At 41.5% G+C, this 19,736-nt stretch overlaps 2 protein-coding genes across 2 annotated transcripts; both read right to left on the bottom strand.

Moving 5' to 3' along the window:
* Positions 1–9,806: 9,806 nt before the first annotated feature.
* On the bottom strand, positions 9,807–10,769 carry LOC116900582 (olfactory receptor 4F3/4F16/4F29-like). The gene has a single exon (XM_032902304.1). It carries the CDS (start codon positions 10,767–10,769, stop codon positions 9,807–9,809), a length of 963 nt encoding a protein of 320 aa, XP_032758195.1.
* Positions 10,770–14,837: 4,068 nt separating this feature from the next.
* Positions 14,838–16,812, bottom strand: LOC116901736 (forkhead box protein K2-like). The gene is given in 4 exon segments (XM_032903873.1): positions 14,838–15,073; positions 15,283–16,564; positions 16,566–16,731; positions 16,734–16,812. Coding segments are annotated over 4 exon segments (1,725 nt in total). The 3' UTR covers positions 14,838–14,875.
* Positions 16,813–19,736: the final 2,924 nt, after the last annotated feature.

Raw genomic sequence — 19,736 nt, 5'->3', positions numbered from 1 at the left:
GTTCATCGCTTAGCTGACATCTTGACTATGACAGTCTGAAGGGCTGGATAAGTAAGATGTCCATTCTGGGAAAGTTCTGAAAGCAGGCCTTTAAATCAAGCATCTTCAGTGTAATTAAGGGAGAATCAAACACGAAGTTGGACTGGAAAGTCCCGGAATCTCAGCATCCCAGAGTGTGTATCATTTCAGAGCTATCTTTATCTTCCTTCATCCTGCAGCACACAAAACTTTACAAGCATTATATAGTTCTATAAGCATTTTCAAATGGGATAAGCAGGGTGCACAGTTTAGTAAATAAAGATCAAAAAAAAAAATGACTACCTTTTTTTCAGGTTAGGTTAATCATATAATAAAACCGTAACATAATTTTTTAATAAATACGTATTACAAGTTATGAGGAATTGTAACCCAAAATATCATTGACTGTTTATAGACTTTTCAGTCTCAGCCAGTTCATACACGGAGACCTAAACAACCTCATATATACATCACCTATTTGTTGATCGCCTTAGTCTCCTTTTTTTCTTCTGTGTTGCCAAGGACTTCAGGAGGTCTCCCCTGTCATTTCTGATTTTTATCAGCTTGGAAGGAACCCACAGCTTGTCTTCTCCTGTAGAAACATAGGCATAACCCCTTCCCCAGCGTAACACATTTCCCATTTTCCATTCTGACGTCAGAATATCCTTAATATAAACAGGCTGGTTTAGTTCAGTAGTCTTTTCCACAATCCAATGTCTTTCAGCAGCTGTGCTGTTTTGTTCATCAGCATTTAAAAAATTTAAGGTTAATAAAGCACTATGTATCCTATCTCTGGGAGTTTTTGTTGACCCCTTTTGCCTGTTAAGCATCTCCTTTAGACTTCGATTAGATCTCTCCACAATCGCTTGTCCTGTAGGATTGTGTGGTATACCTGTAACATGTTTTATATTATAATAGTCAAAGAAGCGCTTAATCTTGTTAGAGATATATGCTGGACCATTGTCCGTTTTAATTTGTATGGGTATTCCCATTATAGCCATAACTTCTAACAAATGTGTAATTACAGAATCGGCTTTTTCTGACGTTAAGGCAGTTGCCCATTGAAATCCTGAATATGTATCTATAGTATGATGTATGTATTTCAGCTTACCAAACTCTGTAAAATGGAGAACATCCATTTGCCAAATTTCATTTCTTTGGGTACCCTTAGGGTTAGTTCCTGTAGGCAATGGAGTTTGATTATATAACGAGCAAGTAGGACATTGCCTCACAATCTCTTTGGCTTGTTGCCAAGTGATAGAAAATTCTTTCTTTAAGCCTTTGCTGTTAACATGGTGTTTTTTATGAAATTCTGAAGCATCTAGTACACTTCCTATCAGTAGCTGGTCAATTTCATTATTACCTTGTGTCAGAGGGCCTGGCAGACCTGTATGGGATCTTATCTGTGTTATATATAGTGGGTAACTCCTATTTCTGATTTTTTGTTGTAGCTGAATAAATAGTGATGTCAATTCGGAATCATCCTGAATAAGTTCAGCAGTCTCTATGTGCAAAACAACCCTTTCTGCATATTGAGAGTCAGTTACTATATTAAGAGGCTCTCGAAAATCTGACAACACCATGAGTATTGCATACAGTTCAGATTTTTGAACTGACTTATAGGGACTCTCAGTCACCTTGTTTACATTTTCCGATTTATATCCTGCCTTCCCTGACTTACTGGCATCAGTGTAAAATGTAGGGGCTCCAGATATTGGAGTTTCCTTTACTATACGAGGGAGGATCCAGTTAGTTCGTTTTATGAACTGAAGTCTTTTGCTTTTAGGGTATTTGTTGTTAATGTCTCCTAAGAAGTTACTGCATGCTCTTTGCCAATGTTCATTTTGTACCCACAAAGAGTTAATTTCTGCATTAGTAAAAGGTACCACAATTTCAGCCGGATCCATTCTAACTAATTGTCGAAGTCTCAATTTTCCTTTAAGTATCAATTCAGAGACCTTCTCAATGTAGGTTTTCAGTTTCTTACTCTGTTTATGTGCTAAAAATATCCATTCTAAGATATAATCTTCCCTTTGCATGAGAATTCCTGTAGGGGAATGAGTAGAGGGCAAGATGACTAATATGCAGGCCATCTTTGGATCAATACGATCCAGATGTGCGTCCTGCAGTTTTCTTTCTACCAAAGCTAGCTCTTTTTCAGCCTCAGCTGATAGTTTCCTTGGGCTATTTAATTTTTATCGCCTTGTAGTGTTTGAAATAAATTGCTCAACTCTTGAGTGGTCAAGCCAATCACAGGCCTCAACCAGTTAATGTCTCCAAGTAGTTTCTGAAAATCATTATGTCCTTAATTTGCTTCTTTTTGATTTGCACCTTTTTGTGGCCTAATTCTTTTGTACAATTTATTTTATACCCTAGATAATTAATAGAATCCCCTCTTTGTATTTTCTCAGGGCGCATTCGTAATCCCCAGCATGGTAATGTTTTTTTTACTTCATCAAACATTCTTTCCAGGATATTTATATCTGAATCAGACAATAAAATGTCATCCATGTAATGATAAATAATAGATTGGGGAAATTTTTATGAATTATATCTAATGGCTGCTGTACAAAATATTGACACAAGGTTGGGCTATTTAACATTCCTTGTGGAAGGACTTTCCATTGATATCTTTTTATGGGGGTTTAACCTCTATTAAGGGTAGGCACCAAAAGGCAAACCTTTCCTTATCGCTTTCATGTAGAGGAATAGTGAAAAAAGCAATCTTTTTAAGTCAATCACTATAATAGGCCACCCCTAGGCAACAAAGAAGGCAGTGGGATCCCAGGCTGCATGGAACCCATCGGCTGAATAATCTTATTAATTGCTCTGAGATCTGTCAATACCCTCCATTTGCCAGACTGTTTTTAATGACAAATACTGAGAATTCCAAGGGCTGGTGGACTCCTCTATATGCTGAGCCTCCAGCTGCTCCTGGACTAGCTGCTCTAATGCCTGTAGTTTTTCTTTTGTCATGGACCACTGATCAATCCAGATGGGTTGGTCAGTCAGCCACCTTAGTGGCAAGGCTGTTGTTGTTTTAACAGCAATGGCTCCTTGGGGTAGCACTAAATTGTCAGCCTCTGCTGTATCTTGCTTATGGACAGCTTGGACAGTCTCTAACTGTCCTTGATAACATTCCCTGACTAATTTAAAGTTTTTATTAGGAGTCTGATGAATTTTAGGGCCAGAACCTGAAACTGAGGGGATATTAATTTGAGTTTTCCACTGCTGTAGTAGATCTCTTCCCCATAAATTAATGGCTATATCAGCCACGTATGGCCTTAATTTTCCTACCTGACCTTCTGGTCCTATACATTTAAGCCACCCGATGCTTTGTTGTATTTGGGATAAAGTGCCAACACCTTGAAACTGCATATCCACTCGTTGAAGTGGCCAACTAATGGGCCAAGATTTTGAGAGATGATGGTAACATCTGCTCCAGTGTCAACCATTCCTTCAATTTCGATATTATCTACCAGTATTTTTAGTTTTGGCCTTTGGTCCTCTATAGACGTTAGCCAAAATATTCGTTTTGAAGTCTTGTTGTTTAATCGTTCTGAGGAGGAGAACTCTCCTGCCTGGTATTGGGGCCTGAGAGGCCCCTTGGGAGTTTTTTGTCAGGATGCGGTCCCATCTGTCTGTTGTTGCTGTACACTTCCTAGTCAAATGTCCATATCTGCCACATCTTTGACACATTCTAGGAGGCACAGTCCCCCTTTTGGTATCACTTTGGTTTTTATTACAGTAATATCTGAGATGGCCCTGCTCACCACAATTAAAACATTTGAAATCTTGGGTCATCTCTAGCTGTCCAGTGGCAGCTTCTCCTATCAAAGTAGTATCAGGAGAACAAGATCCAACATCAGCTGTATATCTAATCCACTCATCTATTGGTGCGGACCTTGCCTTTAGTGGTCTAATTACTTCTCTGCATTTGGTATTTGCATTTTCAAAGGCTAAAGACTCAATTATCGCCTTTTCTTGCCGCTGAATCTGATACACTCCTTTCCACAGCTGAGGTAAGTTTTGTAAAAAGTCAGGAAGGTTTTTTAGGACCTTGTATGACTTGAGTGAATGTTTCAAGTCTTTTCCTGATTCTGCATTTTGTCCCAGGCCTTTAAGGCTGACAATCGACACCATGACAGAGTTTCTTCGTCATATATAGCCTGCACCTCTACTTCAGCAAAGCGGCCTTCACCAAGCAGTTGATCTGTGGAAATCTCTCTGCCCCTAGCTCTATTTTGTCTTGCTATCTCCCTCACTTCTTCTCTCCACCATGAAATCCATTGCAAATTTTCAGCAGGCTCTAGAATTGCTCTTACCATATCTTTCCAGTCTTGGGGGATTACTCTATTTTTAATAGCCCAAGAAATTAAGATTTGTTTTACAAATGGCGAATGCATTCCAAAATTAGTTACACTTTCCTTAAATTTCCTTAATTCTAATACATCCATGGGTTGCCATTCAAATTCTTCATAACCCTGTGGATGATCATCGTTTGGAGGCCTTTGTTGCACACTAACTGGATAGACTAAAGTTTGTTTCCTAAAAACCTTAGGTTGGCTTTCCTTAATTTTTTTTATCTTCTGTCTCTACCTGAGTTTTTTTTCTTTAGTTGTAATTTTAAATTCCTCTCTTAAAGTCTGTATCCGTGTTTCATATTTCTCTTTCTGTCTTTTCCCCCTGTTCTTTGAGTTCCTGAATTCTCTGTTCAAGGTTTTGCTTCCACACTTTGAATTTTTCTTTATATTGTACTTCTAATAATTTGTTATCCATTATCTTTTGATTGATTAATTTTAAAAGTTATTCTCTAAGTCTTGCTTCCAAACCTCATTACTTTTTCTCTCTGCTGTTCAGTATGATCTGTAAGCTGTTGTATGTTCTGTTCTAACATCCTTTCTAGTTTCTGTCTATCACTTTCATTTTCATCTTTCTGTCTCTTATTCTGATCTATAATTTTCTGTGTCTTCAATTCTAGTGTTCCTTCTAGGCTATATTGCCAAGATTTAATTTTCTCTTTCTGTTGTTCATGTTGTTCCATAATTACCTGTATCTTCTGTTCTAAGGCTAGAAATTTGCTATTTAGGGCTGTGTGCTGTTGTATGTTCTGTTCTAACATCCTTTCTAGTTCCTGTCTATCACTTTCATTTTCATCTTTCTGTCTCTTATTCTGATCTATAATTTTCTGTGTCTTCAATTCTAGTGTTCCTTCTAGGCTATATTGCCAAGATTTAATTTTCTCTTTCTGTTGTTCATGTTGTTCCATAATTACCTGTATCTTCTGTTCTAAAGCTAGAAATTTGTTATTTAGGGCCTTGTCTTTTGAGAAGATATAGTAAATCAGAAGAATGAATATTGCAATACTGGTAAATGATAAAGTGTCTTTTTCCTCAAAATTCTCAACTGTCAGACCATTCAAAATATCATTCCATAAGGCCCAAAAGATATTCATTATGTTTCTCATCTTTAAGTATCATAAAGTTATATATCTCTCTTACATCAAAGTAGTATCTGATCTGAAGCCCCTCCTCCCTTTTTCTCCCTCTGCTTCATGATACTTGCATTTCTCTCTATTCCTCGTAGACCCTCCAGACCCAGTCAATTCCCAATCCACTAGTACTCCTGCCTACTCTGGGGTTGAGAGGGAAGTAAACTTTTATCTCAGGTTAGTTGAGTTCTAATGGTTTAGTTGGGCGCCATATGTTGTCGTAAATAAATAAAATAAAGTAAAAGTAAAAATGTATAAACGAAAACCGGGGGTGGAATGATTTCCCTCAGGGAGTTTTTCCCTGCTAGGGTTCCACACCTCCTTCCCCAGATATCTTCTGGATATCTTGGCAGAAACACAACCCAGCCACACACTTTCTTATACTGAGACTCTTACACAAAAGAGCATACAACTGGTGTTTTTACCCTGCTAGGGTTCCACACCTCAGTGCCCCAGATATCTGCTGGATATCTTGGCATAAACTCAGCCCAGCCACACTTACTTAAATTGAGACTCTTTCTTAAAAAAAAACACACTCATTTAGCATTAAAGCAATCCAGCGTCTAGATTTGGCAGATCCACATTACACTGTCCTAATCCCAGTTCCCAAATTACTCATCCCTGCACCTTTTATTTACCAAGTCTCCAGCTTCTTCTCCCCCCTGGTACCTCTAACTCCTCTCAGTTCCCCATCGTCTCTCCCACTCCCTCTCTTCTTCCTCCTGGCTTCCTTCTCTCACCCCTCCTCCCTCAACTGTCAATCCTCACCCCCCCCTCCTCAGGTTCCACTCGCTCAACTGTCTCCAACTGTCAACTGTCAACCTAACCTCTGAATCTAATCCCCCTCTCACTCCCAACTCCTACCTCTGCCCAAATCTCACGCTCTTGCCTTTATTTAACAAATTCAGAGAAAACCCCAAGGCAAACCACAACATCTTGCCATCTGGTTATCTCTGGTGTTAACTGGCTTTGCTGTATCTAACTGGATCTTGTCCCTCCTGTGAGCCTCTGAGCCTTTGAGTCTGTGAGCCTGGTTGTGATGGGTGGGGTGGGGTGGGGGGCTGAAGCACATGATCTGCCCCCATGCATAGTTGCAGATTGGAAGAAGGATATGTCACTAACAGGGCAGGAGGTCCTGTGTCCTCTGTGCCCTGGGATGTGGGGGGAATACAAGTTAGGCCAGCTAGGCCAGGTATTGGGGCAGTGTGGGGAGTGGGGTGGGGTGCCTCTCACTTGTGAGCCTTGATGTGATGGGCCTGCTGGGAGTCAAGCTGTGTCTGGGTGTGGGTGAATGGGTGAGGTCTGCTGGAGCACATGATTTGCCCCAGGGCACAATTGTGGACTGGAAGAAGTATGTGTTTCTGGCAAGACAGGAGGTCCCGTGTCCTCTGGGCAGGGTGGTGGGGTGGTGGTATCCCTGTTAAGCCAGGCATTGGGGCAGGAGAGGGGGGGTCTCATCTGTGAGTCTAGTTGTGATTGGCATGGGGAGGGAGGAGGCTGGAGCACACAATCTGCCCCAAGTTGGCACAGTTGCTGACTAGAAAAATATCTTGAGCAGGGCAGGAGGTCCTGAGTTCAGCAAACACTGTTTTTTTTTTTTTTCTTTATTAACTTGAGTATTTCTTATTTACAGTTCTATTGTTATTCCCCTTCCCGGGGTTCTGGGCCAACATCCCCCTAACCCCACCCCTCCCCTTCTATATGGGCTTCCCCTCCCCATCCTCCCCCCACTACCACCCTCCCCCAAAAATCACGTTCACTGGGGGTTCAGTCTTAGCAGGACCAAGGGCTTCCCCTTCTACTGGTGCTCTTACTAGGCTATTCATTGCTACCTATGAGGTTGGAGCCCAGGGTCAGTCCATGCATAGTCTTTGAATAGTGGCTTAGTCCTGGAAGATCTGGTTGGTTGGCATTGCAAACACTGATTCTTAAAACTACTCACTGTTGCCACAAATGCCAAGCTTTTTGGTAAAGAGCTCATATGGTTCCCCAATATGAAATCTCAATATATTCATTTAATCCAAACATCAATGTCTCATCACTTCTACAGAAGAAATGTAGAGGAGGGGAAGAATTGGAATCCTCTATGGTTCTAGGGTAGAAGGTTATCAAGAGGAATTACATGATCAGATTTACAGAAAATCTTTGGTGGATTTACTAAAAGGCTCAATTCTGAGATGGAATCAGGACATTAAGAAAAGGCATTGAAAAGTGAGATGAAAAGACACAATGCAATGTTAGAAAGAACTGACAGAAGACTAGGGACACAGCTCACTGGTGTGCTTGGCTAATGCAAACAAGGTTTAATTGCTAATGCAGAGTGCTGGGGACTTATCATGCTGTCTAAATGAATGCCTAGCTTCTTAGATATCCTGGGATTAATTCCCAATGTGCTGAGTGTCCAGTGTGATGTGCTATGTGTCCACTGTACTGTGCTGTGTATTTGTTTGTGAGTGTATACGTTTGTGAGTGTGCTTGTGTGTTTCTGTGTGCATTTGTGTGTATATATGTGTTTGTGTATGCATGTGTGTGTTTGAGGGTATGTATGTGTGTGTGTGAATATTCATGTGTATGAGTACGTGTTTTTGTGTGTGTATGTATGTGTCTGTGCATGTGTCTGTATGAGTGCATGCATGCGTGCATGTGTATGTGTGTCTGCAAAACAAAAAGCCAAATCCAAGAAAAACCAAATCAGACCAAAACAAGGAAAAAAGGATCCTAGGAATGGAGAACAGAATCTAGATTTTTTTTGCCACTAAAATTGATAGCTATACCAAGTTAAAAACAAGTAGAAGAGTCAGGGCATTATGGGAAAGTGACAATCTTATTATTATGCTATACATGCAATTTCTCTTTCAATATTGTTGCCTGGAGTTCAAGACAGAAACCATTGGAGCCTTTGGAGGATATTTCAGAGGGATTTTGAAGTAGTTGGCTCCGAATAGGAGTGGTTTTTCTTGGATTTGGCTTTTTGTTTTGCAGACATACACACACATACATACACATGCATGCACACATACATACATGCACAAACACATGCATACATACACAAATCATATGTTTTATGAAAAGCATAATGTATTTCTCATCTCATATTAACATTTTTATTTGTCCATAGTTTGTAATTATTTTCTATTCTAATTTCTGTACTTTTTACATAGTTATAGGCAAGGTCTGCAATATTATTATTTTGCATTTTATTGATAATACAGTATATTCAATTTTTAGCTACAACATATTAAAAGTATTTATATTGACCTACAAGTCACACATTTTTTTTGTCAAAACAATAACTAGACAAAGATAGGATGGAGTATTTTCATATACATATGTGCAATAGTAATCTACATCATCTAGTCTCAAAAATATGTACTGTTTAAAATTACTAGATTTTTCCTGTTTTTCTCTGTAATTGACCACAAAGCTTACATTTCAGTTATAACTACATGTAAAACTGTTAGAAATAGTCAAATCTGCTTGTCAGTGAACTAATTCAGATAATGAAAGTCTTGAATACGTATATTTATTTAGCTAAAACAAATCCTTATTTGTGTATTTCTGTTGCTGTAAAGAAACCGAGCAATTCACAAGGTTTGAATCCAGGTTGCTGTGCAGTTTGGAAGGAGCTACCTCTGTCTCTTGGGACCAGTGACGTTTCCAACGTTCGAGATGATAACGAAGAGTGCTCAGTGTGTGAGGTTCCAGAAGTTGCTATCTCTTCCATAAAAGACAGGCATCTGATGCAGACCATATTTTTGGATGAATTTACTGCTTTTTAATACTTTCAGAATTCAAAAGTTCTTTAGCAAAAACTGATAAAATCTGCAGAGAATACTTGATGAGGTACTTAACAGTAGCTATTTAAAACACGAAGTTGAAGAGACTTTAGAAAGTGTTTTTTTTAGAACTAAATAAAAATATTTTATTAAAGATATATTTAACTAAACTACAGTTATGTCATTACTTTCTTCTCATAACTGTCTCATGTCTGACAACTCTTCCCTATCAAATTCAAGGCCTCATCTTCTTTTATTATTTTCACATAGATATAAAAATTTTACACACACATACAGACACACATATATTTGTATTTATACATACATACATGCATATATGTATATGTATTCATATGTATATATTTCTATACCCATATCTCTACATATATATGTATCTATACTTACCGTATGGCATGTAAATACCATCTGCTGGGTCCATTCAATTTGCTTCCATGTGTGTTTCTATGGAGGGACGTGCAGTACAGGATTAAAAAACGTTTTATCTTTAAGAATGTTCTAGTTTAATTTGAAGCTCTTAAACTGCCAATGAAAGAATTTTTGAAACTTAAAGCCCTAAAAAAGAGTTTCCTCATTGCAACCTTCATCTCATTATTTCTCAGCGTGTAGATGACAGGATTCATAAAAGGAGTGATAATGACATCAAAAATCGCCAAAAATTTATCTATGGGTAAAGTAGGGAAAGGCCACACATAGACAATAATGCAAGGACCAAAGAAGAAAATCACCACAGTGACGTGAGCCGAGAGAGTGGAGAGAGCCTTGGAGGAAGCACCTGAGGAGTGTTTACGCACCGTGACCAGGATGAAGACGTAAGACACAATCAGGATGAAGAAAGTGGCCATGGAGATGAAACCACTGTTGGCAGTGACCAGGAACTCCAGTCTGTATGTATCTGTACATGCAAGCTTGATGAACCGAGGAAAATCACAATAAAAGCTGTCCATTTTATTAGCTCCACAGAAGGGTAAATTTACAACAAAAGCCAGCTGGGCCACAGAATGGATCAGACCTATGGTCCAAGCAAGAGCCAAAAGAACAATGCACATTCTGAGACTCATGATGGTGAGGTAGTGGAGGGGCTTACAGATAGCAATGTACCTGTCATAGGCCATGACTATGAGCAACACCATCTCTGTTCCCCCAACAGTGTGAATGAAGAACATCTGAGTGATGCACCTGTTCAAGGAGATGACTTTGTGCTTTCTGAAGAGGTCATAAATCATCTTTGGAGTAGCGATGCTGGACACACCTGTATCAATGAAGGAGAGGTTTGCCAGCAGGAAGTACATGGGGGAGTGCAGGTGATGGTCTGAGATGATTGTGAGCACAATGAGCAGATTTCCCAGCATGCTTGCTACATAAAATACTGTGAAGAACAGAAAAAGGAGAATCTGAATTCTCCATGAATTGGTGAGGCCTAGCAACAAAAATTCTGATACCACTGAGTGATTTCCTCCATCCATCAACTTGTGCAAGCCTGACAATGAGTTGACTATTACCTGAAGGGCACAAGAGAGGAAAATTAATTTTTATGCAAAAGGGTTTTTTCTTGGTTGTAAAACAATGACCCAAATACAAAATACTAAAACAACCTATTGTTTTACAACGAGACTATATAGAATCATAGAGAGATGAGGTACAGAACTTTTCTATACTTACATATTTAGGGCACCTGATCATTTAAACCTACATTTAGTTTGATAGTGCATAATCAAGAGAGGAAAAAAAGCAAAGCACTTGAGCATCTAATGTGAGTCAAACAAGCTGTACAGGTCCTTGTCTTCACCAACGTCCCCATGAGAAGTTAATGTTTTACATGGATGTACACTAAAAGAAATTTGCACTATCAGCCCTTGTGCCTTGTTTCCTTATTTTGTTCTGGAATTCATTCATTCATTCATTCATTCATTCATTCATTCATTTATTTATTTTAAAATTACATTACATCTTTTTTTCTCAGTTTTGCAATATTCTCTTCAATGAAGAAGACAATTTTAAAAATATTAAATCTTTGCTTAGTTAACTTAGTGCTTTTTCATTAATTAAATCTGTTCTTAGACAATTTTATGCATGTATACAATGCATACTGACCACTCTCATCCCCATCCCTCACTGTATTCCTTACATCCCATTCACACCCCCAACAAATTCTTTCAGTGTTCATATATATATATATATATGTAGGTATATATATATTGTTTTGTGACCCTCTTATTTTAATTAGGTCCACATGTGTTTCTATGTGTCTACAGCTCTCTTTTGGGGGCTGGTGTGCTCAGTACTGGAAGCACTTCCTTTCCTACACTTCCTTTCCTAGAATCTATCAATAGCCAAAAAATAGTACCCCTAAAAGCCTCTTAGCCTTCTATGAAAATTGTATTGAGAAAGTTATGTGGAATATAAAATATAAAAATATTATGCACTTTCTCATGTAATGCCTTTTTTGTGATAAGTATTCTACCTTTACTTCATAGCCAGCTTGAAGCCTCCTGTAAACATCTTCTCCAAAAGCATGAGCAAAAGTCACACATGCTCATTCAATCCTCTTCTTTCTGTTTCTACAACACACAAAGGAAACATGTCAAGAATAAATTGTAGCTTAATATTAAGCCAAATAATTTATGACCAATAGTTGTAGGCAGATCCTCTGTCCATAGGTAGTTTGAACTGATATCTACTGTGAACCGTGTGTTCACACATGTGTTTTAGTTACATGGCAATGCTTTAAGGTGAGAGTTTCTCCAGGTTTAGAGGAGGATAACTTCAATTCTGACTGAGAGCATCACCCTTTCCAAAACAAAGAGCCTTATGTTGTTTTTCCTCAGCAAAAAGCTTCTAATTAGTGTGGTCCACTGAGTCTAGATTGTCACCCAGGGAATAAAAAGGACAAAAGACATGAAGAACAAAAGCAGCTCATAATTCAGAATAATTTTTGCTTCAGTATGAGTTGTTAAAGTCACTGATGAAAAAGTCAACTCAGAAATTTGAGAGGAGGAGATGCTAGACAAAAAAGTCAACTACTTATTGTAGAATTAGCATGAAAACTCAAAAAATTAGAAACTAGGGTATGCCAAGCTGTCATTCTATCTCTATCTTCCAGTTCCATACAGTTGCAAACCTCAGATCTTAGGCTGTATTTTCCATCAGAAAGGCAGTCAAATAATTGAGTGCTAATATTAAGTTTCACCCATCATAACTATTTATCTATATACTGTTTCTGATTATTCTGCTATAAAATATTAAGACAGAAATCTATTACTTCAAAACATCCCTTTATCTGGAGTTTGTTTTTTTCATGCACTAGGGGAAGCAAGCCTGTGGAATGGCGCCACCTACATTCAAGCGGAGTCTTTGCATCTCACTTACTAAGCTAGATCACCCTTCACACTCATGCCCAGGTTTGTTTCTTAAATGATTCTATATCCTGGTAGTTGACAATCAATGTTAAACATCATCTTCTATAATGAAATCAAAATAAAAAATTTTATTAATGGATAATTCAAAATCCACAGAAACAATTGAATACTAAGAGTGTAGTTTTAAATTATTATGGATATGACTATATCATTTCTTTTCATTTTCCATTTTTTAAAAAAAATTTTATTAGACATATTTCTTTTTTTTTATTAACTTGAGTATTTCTTATTTACATTTCGAGTGTTATTCCCTTTCCCGGTTTCCGGGCAAACATCCCCCTAATCCCTCTCCCCTTCTTTATGGGTGTTTCCCTCCCCATTCTCCCCCCATTGCCGCCCTCCCCTCAACAATCTAGTTCACTGGGAGTTCAGTCTTAGCAGGATCCAGGGCTTCCCCTTACACTGATGATCTTACTAGGATATTCATTGCTACCTATGAGGTCAGAGTCCAGGGTCAGTCCATGTATAGTCTTTTTTTTTTTTTTTCTCACTCACATGATGTCTCACCTTTATTGTTTAAGTGGCTGAGTTATATAAATCCAGCTTGTGTGCAGTAACTCCATGTCAACACGCATCATCTGCATTAACATTGTGACAGCTCCATACTGTGGGTGAAGCAATACTTAGAACAGACTTATCATATTTGGTCTTTATGTAAATAATGTTTAAAATTGCCTAAATATACCATTCTGAGCCATTTCATTCTACCCGGAAAATACAGGGTTTCCCCTCTTAAAAAAATTAAATACCAAAAATAACTACATTTAAATAAATAACGTTATGATGATGACATTAGAAAAAAAAACAAACAATTAGATTAACGCCCTCTGCCTGTTGCTCAGCTCTAAGTCCAGAATGCTCTGGAAAGGTGAGCGGTAATCCTGAGTGTGGGCTGGGCTGCTGGCCTCCCACCTCTCCTCACCCTTCCCTCTCAGTTTTACTTACTACATGACATAAGTCAGGATTAGTGTGGGATTTCATTCTGAAAAGTCAGAAAAATCTCTTGAAAATCAGAAAATGGCCTGGACGCTTGATATTTGGCCATGGGGCCTCACTCCCAAGACCCTCAAGTTAACCAGCAACATCTCTCCAACAGCTCTTGCCATGAGTGTGCCATGCAAATAACCAGTGGGAAGCCAGAGCTGACCCTAAGATTCCCCAGGTTCTCGGAGAGATTTATGCCCGTGGTCTGAAAAGGTGTGACAGAGGCCTGGATCTGCTTCTCATGAGAGAGGAAGGGATCTGTTGCTTTAAGCATACACAATATGTAGGAGACTTGTTTTACTAGAGTGGAAAATTACGCCAAGGACAAAGTCTACATAAAAAAAACAGACAACAAAACCCGCAAGTTAGAGCAGGTACGTGCAGCCTGAAGGCTAGAAGGCTCCCAGGGTTTCTTATCCTGATGCCCCCTGGCCTCAAGGGTCCATGCAGCCTTAGCCCACCCACCCTCTACAATGGCACAAGGTAGGTCAAATTCATCAAGTAACTGCTCTAAACTGAAATGGGCAAGTAGGTGTCCTAAAGGAGAGCCACCCAAACACAGGCAGGACAGATTAGAGCAAACCATCCCACGGCTAAAATCAAACCACAGAAACAAACAGAATGACGCGCTTTCCCCCAAATGAATCTCAAATTTCCAGAGTAGAAATGGAGTGATATGAAATGTCAAAGACCCCATTATTTAGTAAAGAAAGGACATCCCCAAGTATTCTAATTCCACATGTGGACAACAAAATACTGTCTTGTCTCTCAGCCACAGCCAGCAAATCCTATAAGGGCAGCAGGTGGCTGTGGCTCTGTCCCCTAAAGGAAAGCCAGCAAGGTCCACTTGTAGCAGGTGCTGCGTCCTCACAGGAGACTCAGTCCTTTGGGACCTGGAGTTCTTGCTTGTAGTAAAAGCTGAGCCCACAGACGACAGCCCAGCTAGTGCTCTATCGGAGACACCACCTCTGGAACCAGGGTTGCTGTTGTGGGTCTGTTCAAGTGTAAGATGTCTTTAAATTAAGGAGTTTTAAGGCCACCTGGGTTCATGTTTTTCAGTGCTGAGAGGTGAAGTCCAACCCAGGGCCCTTTTTACCCACTGAGGATGTGCTCCTGCATCTCCTTTTTTGGCACCACAAAGTTGATGTCTGAAGAAAAGGCCTCCCACACTAGTTCTGGATCGCCTTTTCTCTCACAGCTGCTGGTGGTGCATCCACGCTCAGGGCAATGACAATGCTCTCCCCATCTTCTGCTTTAACTCGCTTGAGCTCTGGCTGCTCTGCCTGGTCACCATTCTGGCCCTTTGTGGGCAGGGATGCCGATGCTGATGCATGGGTGGCCAACATATGGAGAGGACTTGCCACTGCATTGTTCACCTGGCTGTGCACTGCTGTAGGCATTGGTACCACATGAGTTCCGTTTTGCGTTACAGTTTTTATTGGAAGCTGGTGTTGACCTAAAGGTGCCTGCTGCACTATGGTCACTGTCTGAACAGGGGTGCCCTGTGATGTCTGGATGATTCGGCTAGCAGCGCCTAATGTGGCTGGGCTAATTGCAGGACAGGTTCTACTTTCACTCTGACTTCTCTGTGGTCGCCATTCTCTTGTGGTTCAGTCTTAGGAGCCAGCACCGCAGCCTGAGTGACCACAGCTTGTCCAGCAACTGTGTATGTGTTTGCCGGGGCCAGTCCAGCCACGCTGGTGACCGCCACTGCTGGTATCTGATGGACAACATGTACCGTCTGCACCACCGGTGGCTGAGAGGTGGGTGTGGTCACTGGGGTTGCAACAGTATAGGTGACAGGCTTAATGGCCGGGGGTAGCTGCCGCTGGACAGTAATTAAGACGAGCTGACTAGAGAGAGGTGACCCTGGTGCACTCTGGGCAAACCTCGCCTCCTGGATGACAGCAAGTTTGGGCTGTGAGGCACCGGGCTCAGGCTCCAAAGGGGCTGGGGAGCCTTCCCTCGACAGGCTCTCGGGGGTCTGGGCGCCACTGGAGTGAGCAGACAGCACTCCAGCATGGTTGGGAGAAGCTGGGGCACTCCTGGAGGAGAGCAGTCCCAGGTGGGTTCTAAAGCAAGGCACGCCCCTAGGCCGTCTTTTCCTAAAAGCCTGCTCTACCAGCTTGCTCTCGGAGGCAGGATCTATCCTCCAGAAGGAGCCTTTGCCTGGTTCTTCCTGGGAACGTGGCACTTTGATGAAATAACGGTTCAGAGAGAGATTGTGGCGGATTGAATTCTGCCAGCCCTTGTCCGCAGTCCTGTAGTATGGGTAGTTCTTAGTGATGTATGTGTAGATCCCATTTAGGGTAAGTTGTTTATCAGGAGCCATTGTAATTGCTTGTACTATCAACTGTGCATAGGAGTAAGGTGGTTTTGAGTCATCCTTTGGGCTGTCTCCACCTGAAGCTTCCTTTTCATTTTCTGGCTGTGAATTGTCAGCCATTAAATTGAGGTCAGATGGTATCACACGGCCCATTTTGTACCCTGAAGACCCTGCTCCCCGAGGGCTGGATGGGCAGGAGTTTGCAGCACTGATAGTTCCCGTGGGGGAGGGAAGGGGGCTGATGAGGTGGGCCATCGTGTCTGGAATGTTGATGGTCAGGGGTGAGATGTGTGGCTGCACAGGCTTCACTGGCGACTCAGGTGCTTCCTGCTTCTCTCTTTTCTCGCTGGATAGGGCTGTGAATGTTATCTTGATATTTGTGCTCGGAAACCTGAAAGTGCACACGCGCGGCAGCTGCAGCGGCGGCGCCCCCCGCCGCTGGAACACCCCGTCCACGAACACGCCGTTCTTGCCGAGACAGAGCAGGTAGAAGTCGCCGCCCGCGTCCGGCCGGGAATGCGCGGGTTCCGGGGCCGCCGCCCGGGGGCGTGAAGATCTCCAGGTGGCGCCGCGAGATGAAGCTCGAGTGGCCCATGCTCACATCTACCGAGCCCTGCGACGAGTTGCGCCCGATGGTCACCGAACGCTTCTTCATGAGGTACTCGAACTCGCGGCCTTCGAGCCGCGCCACGGCCCAGCGCCCGGCGGGGATCCGCGCCCTCGGCCCCGCCGCCCGGGGAGGGGCGCCGCGCGCGCCGAGAGCGCCGCCGCGGCCGCCATCGCCTGCGAGGCCTGGCTGATCCGCGCGGGCGCCCTAGCTGGCTGAGGCCCGGCGCGGTCGTGGGCCGCGCGAGCGGAGCACGTCGCCGAGACCGCCGGCCGGCGAGGAGAGCTGCCCATGTATAGTCTTTAGGTAGTGGCTTAGTCCCTGGAAGCTCTGGTTGCTTGGCATTGTTGTTCATAAGGGGTCTCGAGCCCCTTCAAGCTCTTCCAGTTCTTTCTCTGATTCCTTCAACGGGGGGTCCTATTCTCAGTTCAGTGGTTTGCTGCTGGCATTTCGCCTCTGTATTTGCTGTATTCTGGCTGTGTCTCTCAGGGAGATCTACATCCGGCCCTGTTGGCCTGCACTTCTTTGCTTCATCCATCTTGTCTAATTGGGTGCTGTATATGTATGGGCCACATGTGGGGCAGGCTCTGAATGGGTGTTCCTTCAGACTCTGTTTTAATCTTTGCCTCTCTATTCCCTGCCAAGGGTATTCTTGTTCCCCCTTTAAAGAAGGAGTGAAGCCTTCACATTTTGATCATCCGTCTTGAGTTTCATTTGTTCTAGGCATCTAGGGTAATTCAAGCATTTGGGCTAATAGCCACTTATCAATGAGTACATACCATGTGTGTTTTTCTGTGATTGGGTTACCTCACTCAGGATGATATTTTCCAGTTCACCATTTGCCTACATTTAATTTCCATAAAGTCATTGTTTTTTGATAGCTGAGTAATATTCCATTGTGTAGATGTACCACATTTTCTGTATCCATTCCTCTGTTGAAGGGCATCTGGGTTCTTTCCAGCTTCTGGCTATTATAAATAAGGCTGCGATGAACATAGTGGAGCACGTGTCTTTTTTATATGTTGGGGCATCTTGTGGGTATATGCCCAAGAGAGGTATAGCTGGATCCTCAGGCAATTCAATGTCCAATTTTCTGAGGAACCTCCAGACTGATTTCCAGAATGGTTGTACCAGTCTGCAACCCCACCAACAATGGAGGAGTGTACCTCTTTCTCCGCATCCTCGCCAGCATCTGCTGTCACCTGAGTTTTTGATCTTAGCCATTCTCACTGGTGTGAGGTAAATCTCAGGGTTGTTTTGATTTGCATTTCCCTTATGACTAAAGATGTTGAATATTTCTTTAGGTGTTTCTCAGCCATTGGGCATTCCTCAGCTGTGAATTCTTTGCTTAGCTCTGAACCCCATTTTTTAATAGGGTTATTTGTCTCCTTGTGGTCTAACTTCTTGAGTTCTTTGTATATTTTGGATATAAGGCTTCTATCTGTTGTAGGATTGGAAAAGATCTTTTCCCAATCTGTTGGTTTGCCCGTTTTGTCTAACCACAGTGTCCTTTTGCCTTACAGGGCTTTGCAGTTTTATGAGATCCCATTTTAGCCCATTCTTGATCTTAAGCATAAGCCGTTAGTGTTTTGTTCAGGTGTTTTGGATAGAACTAGAAATGTAATCTTAAGTGAGGTGAATTAGACCCAAAAGGATACCTGTGGTATGCTCCTCACAAGCAGATATTGAAAAAAATGTACAGAATACCCAAGAAGTCTACAGAATCAAGAGAAGTCTAATGTTGTAGGGGCCTCCAAGGAGGAAATACAGTTCCATTTGGAAAGAAGAAGAAAGCAAATACAACGGTGGGGAGGAGGAAGCAACAGGGGAAGGAAACAGATGGTGGGGGAGAGGAATGATCTGGTATTTTGTGGGGGGACTGAAGTTTAGAGGCTAGAACAACAGTCAACCCCGAGGAGGAGTTTGGGAGGACCTTCTAGAATGAACACTGAAACCTGGGAAGGAGAGACTTCAGACCCAAAAAGAGGGGGCCCTAAATGAAAAAAAACCCAGTGGGTAGATAGAACTTTGTTGACTCATTTCCAACAGAAAGAAAGACTAAGAGAGGGATGATTATTATCCCACAGCCAAAGCTCTGACTTATAATTCTTCCTGTCTGAAAAATCAGATGTAAAATGGAGAAGAGCCTCTGAGGAAAGAAAACATCCAGTGACAGACCTAAAGGGGATTCAATCACAAGGTACTCCAAGACCTCCGACACTATTACTGAAGGCATAAATATCACTAAAGGAGAACTACTATGACTGCTTCCAAAAGACCCAAAAGTTAGCAGAAAGGGTCAGATTCAGGATAAGGCACCCAACCAATGTGGAATTTGTGCCATGAATGACTGAATTGTAGTGGCTGGAGGAAGTTGAGGAGAGAACCAGCAGTCCTAATAACATGACCTGAGAGCCTAGACACTGAAACCCAACTGGGCAGCAGCATCAGTTCAAAGGAGGCTCCAAAACATGGGCAGGAGAGGACCTCAGTCTGAAGTTCAGCCAGAGAAGATAAAATGTCTCAAGATTGAGGTCCCAGGAAGCTAGAGGTTCAGGGTAGGTAGGTAGAAGACTTATTGGAGACCATGGAATGAGTGCAAGGATGAAGGAGGAATGAGAATATATGCCCTTAGATCTTTACACACATCGGCTTTCTATTCCAACCAATTATCATCTCTCTTTCAGCTTAAATAGAAATCAATCTTTTTTTCCGAACTGCTCCAGACCTCCATATAATAAATTTACTTTGAAGTCTTTTCACCCAAGCTTATATATGTCCCGACTAATAAAGAATTTGGAATGCATTTTCCTTACATGTAATATTATAATTGTTTATTGCTTTTGAATCTGTTATTTACTAATATTATTATAGAAGAGATGAATCTAGAACATAACTTGAAATGGTAGATATCAATAAGACTTCTCTTATGAGGTTGAATAGAATGACATATAAGTTAAAACGAAGTTTTTCTCTCTCATCTACAAAAGGAAGAAAATAAATTCAGTCAAGAGCAGAAATGAAATTTTCCTGGTTTAACAGTAAAGAAAGTCATTATAAATTCGATGCTGAAAACACCTAATGACACTCAGTATCA

The sequence above is a fragment of the Rattus rattus genome, chromosome 5, assembly GCF_011064425.1.
Source record: "Rattus rattus isolate New Zealand chromosome 5, Rrattus_CSIRO_v1, whole genome shotgun sequence".
Classification (NCBI taxonomy): domain Eukaryota; kingdom Metazoa; phylum Chordata; class Mammalia; order Rodentia; family Muridae; genus Rattus; species Rattus rattus.
The sequence above is the reverse complement of the archived record's forward strand: the minus strand, read 5'-3'. Positions and strand labels throughout refer to the sequence as shown.

Coding starts and splice junctions, on each gene's coding strand:
- LOC116900582 (XM_032902304.1), bottom strand. CDS start 10,769: ATGGATGGAGGAAATCACTCAGTGGTATCAGAATTTTTGTTGCTAGGC.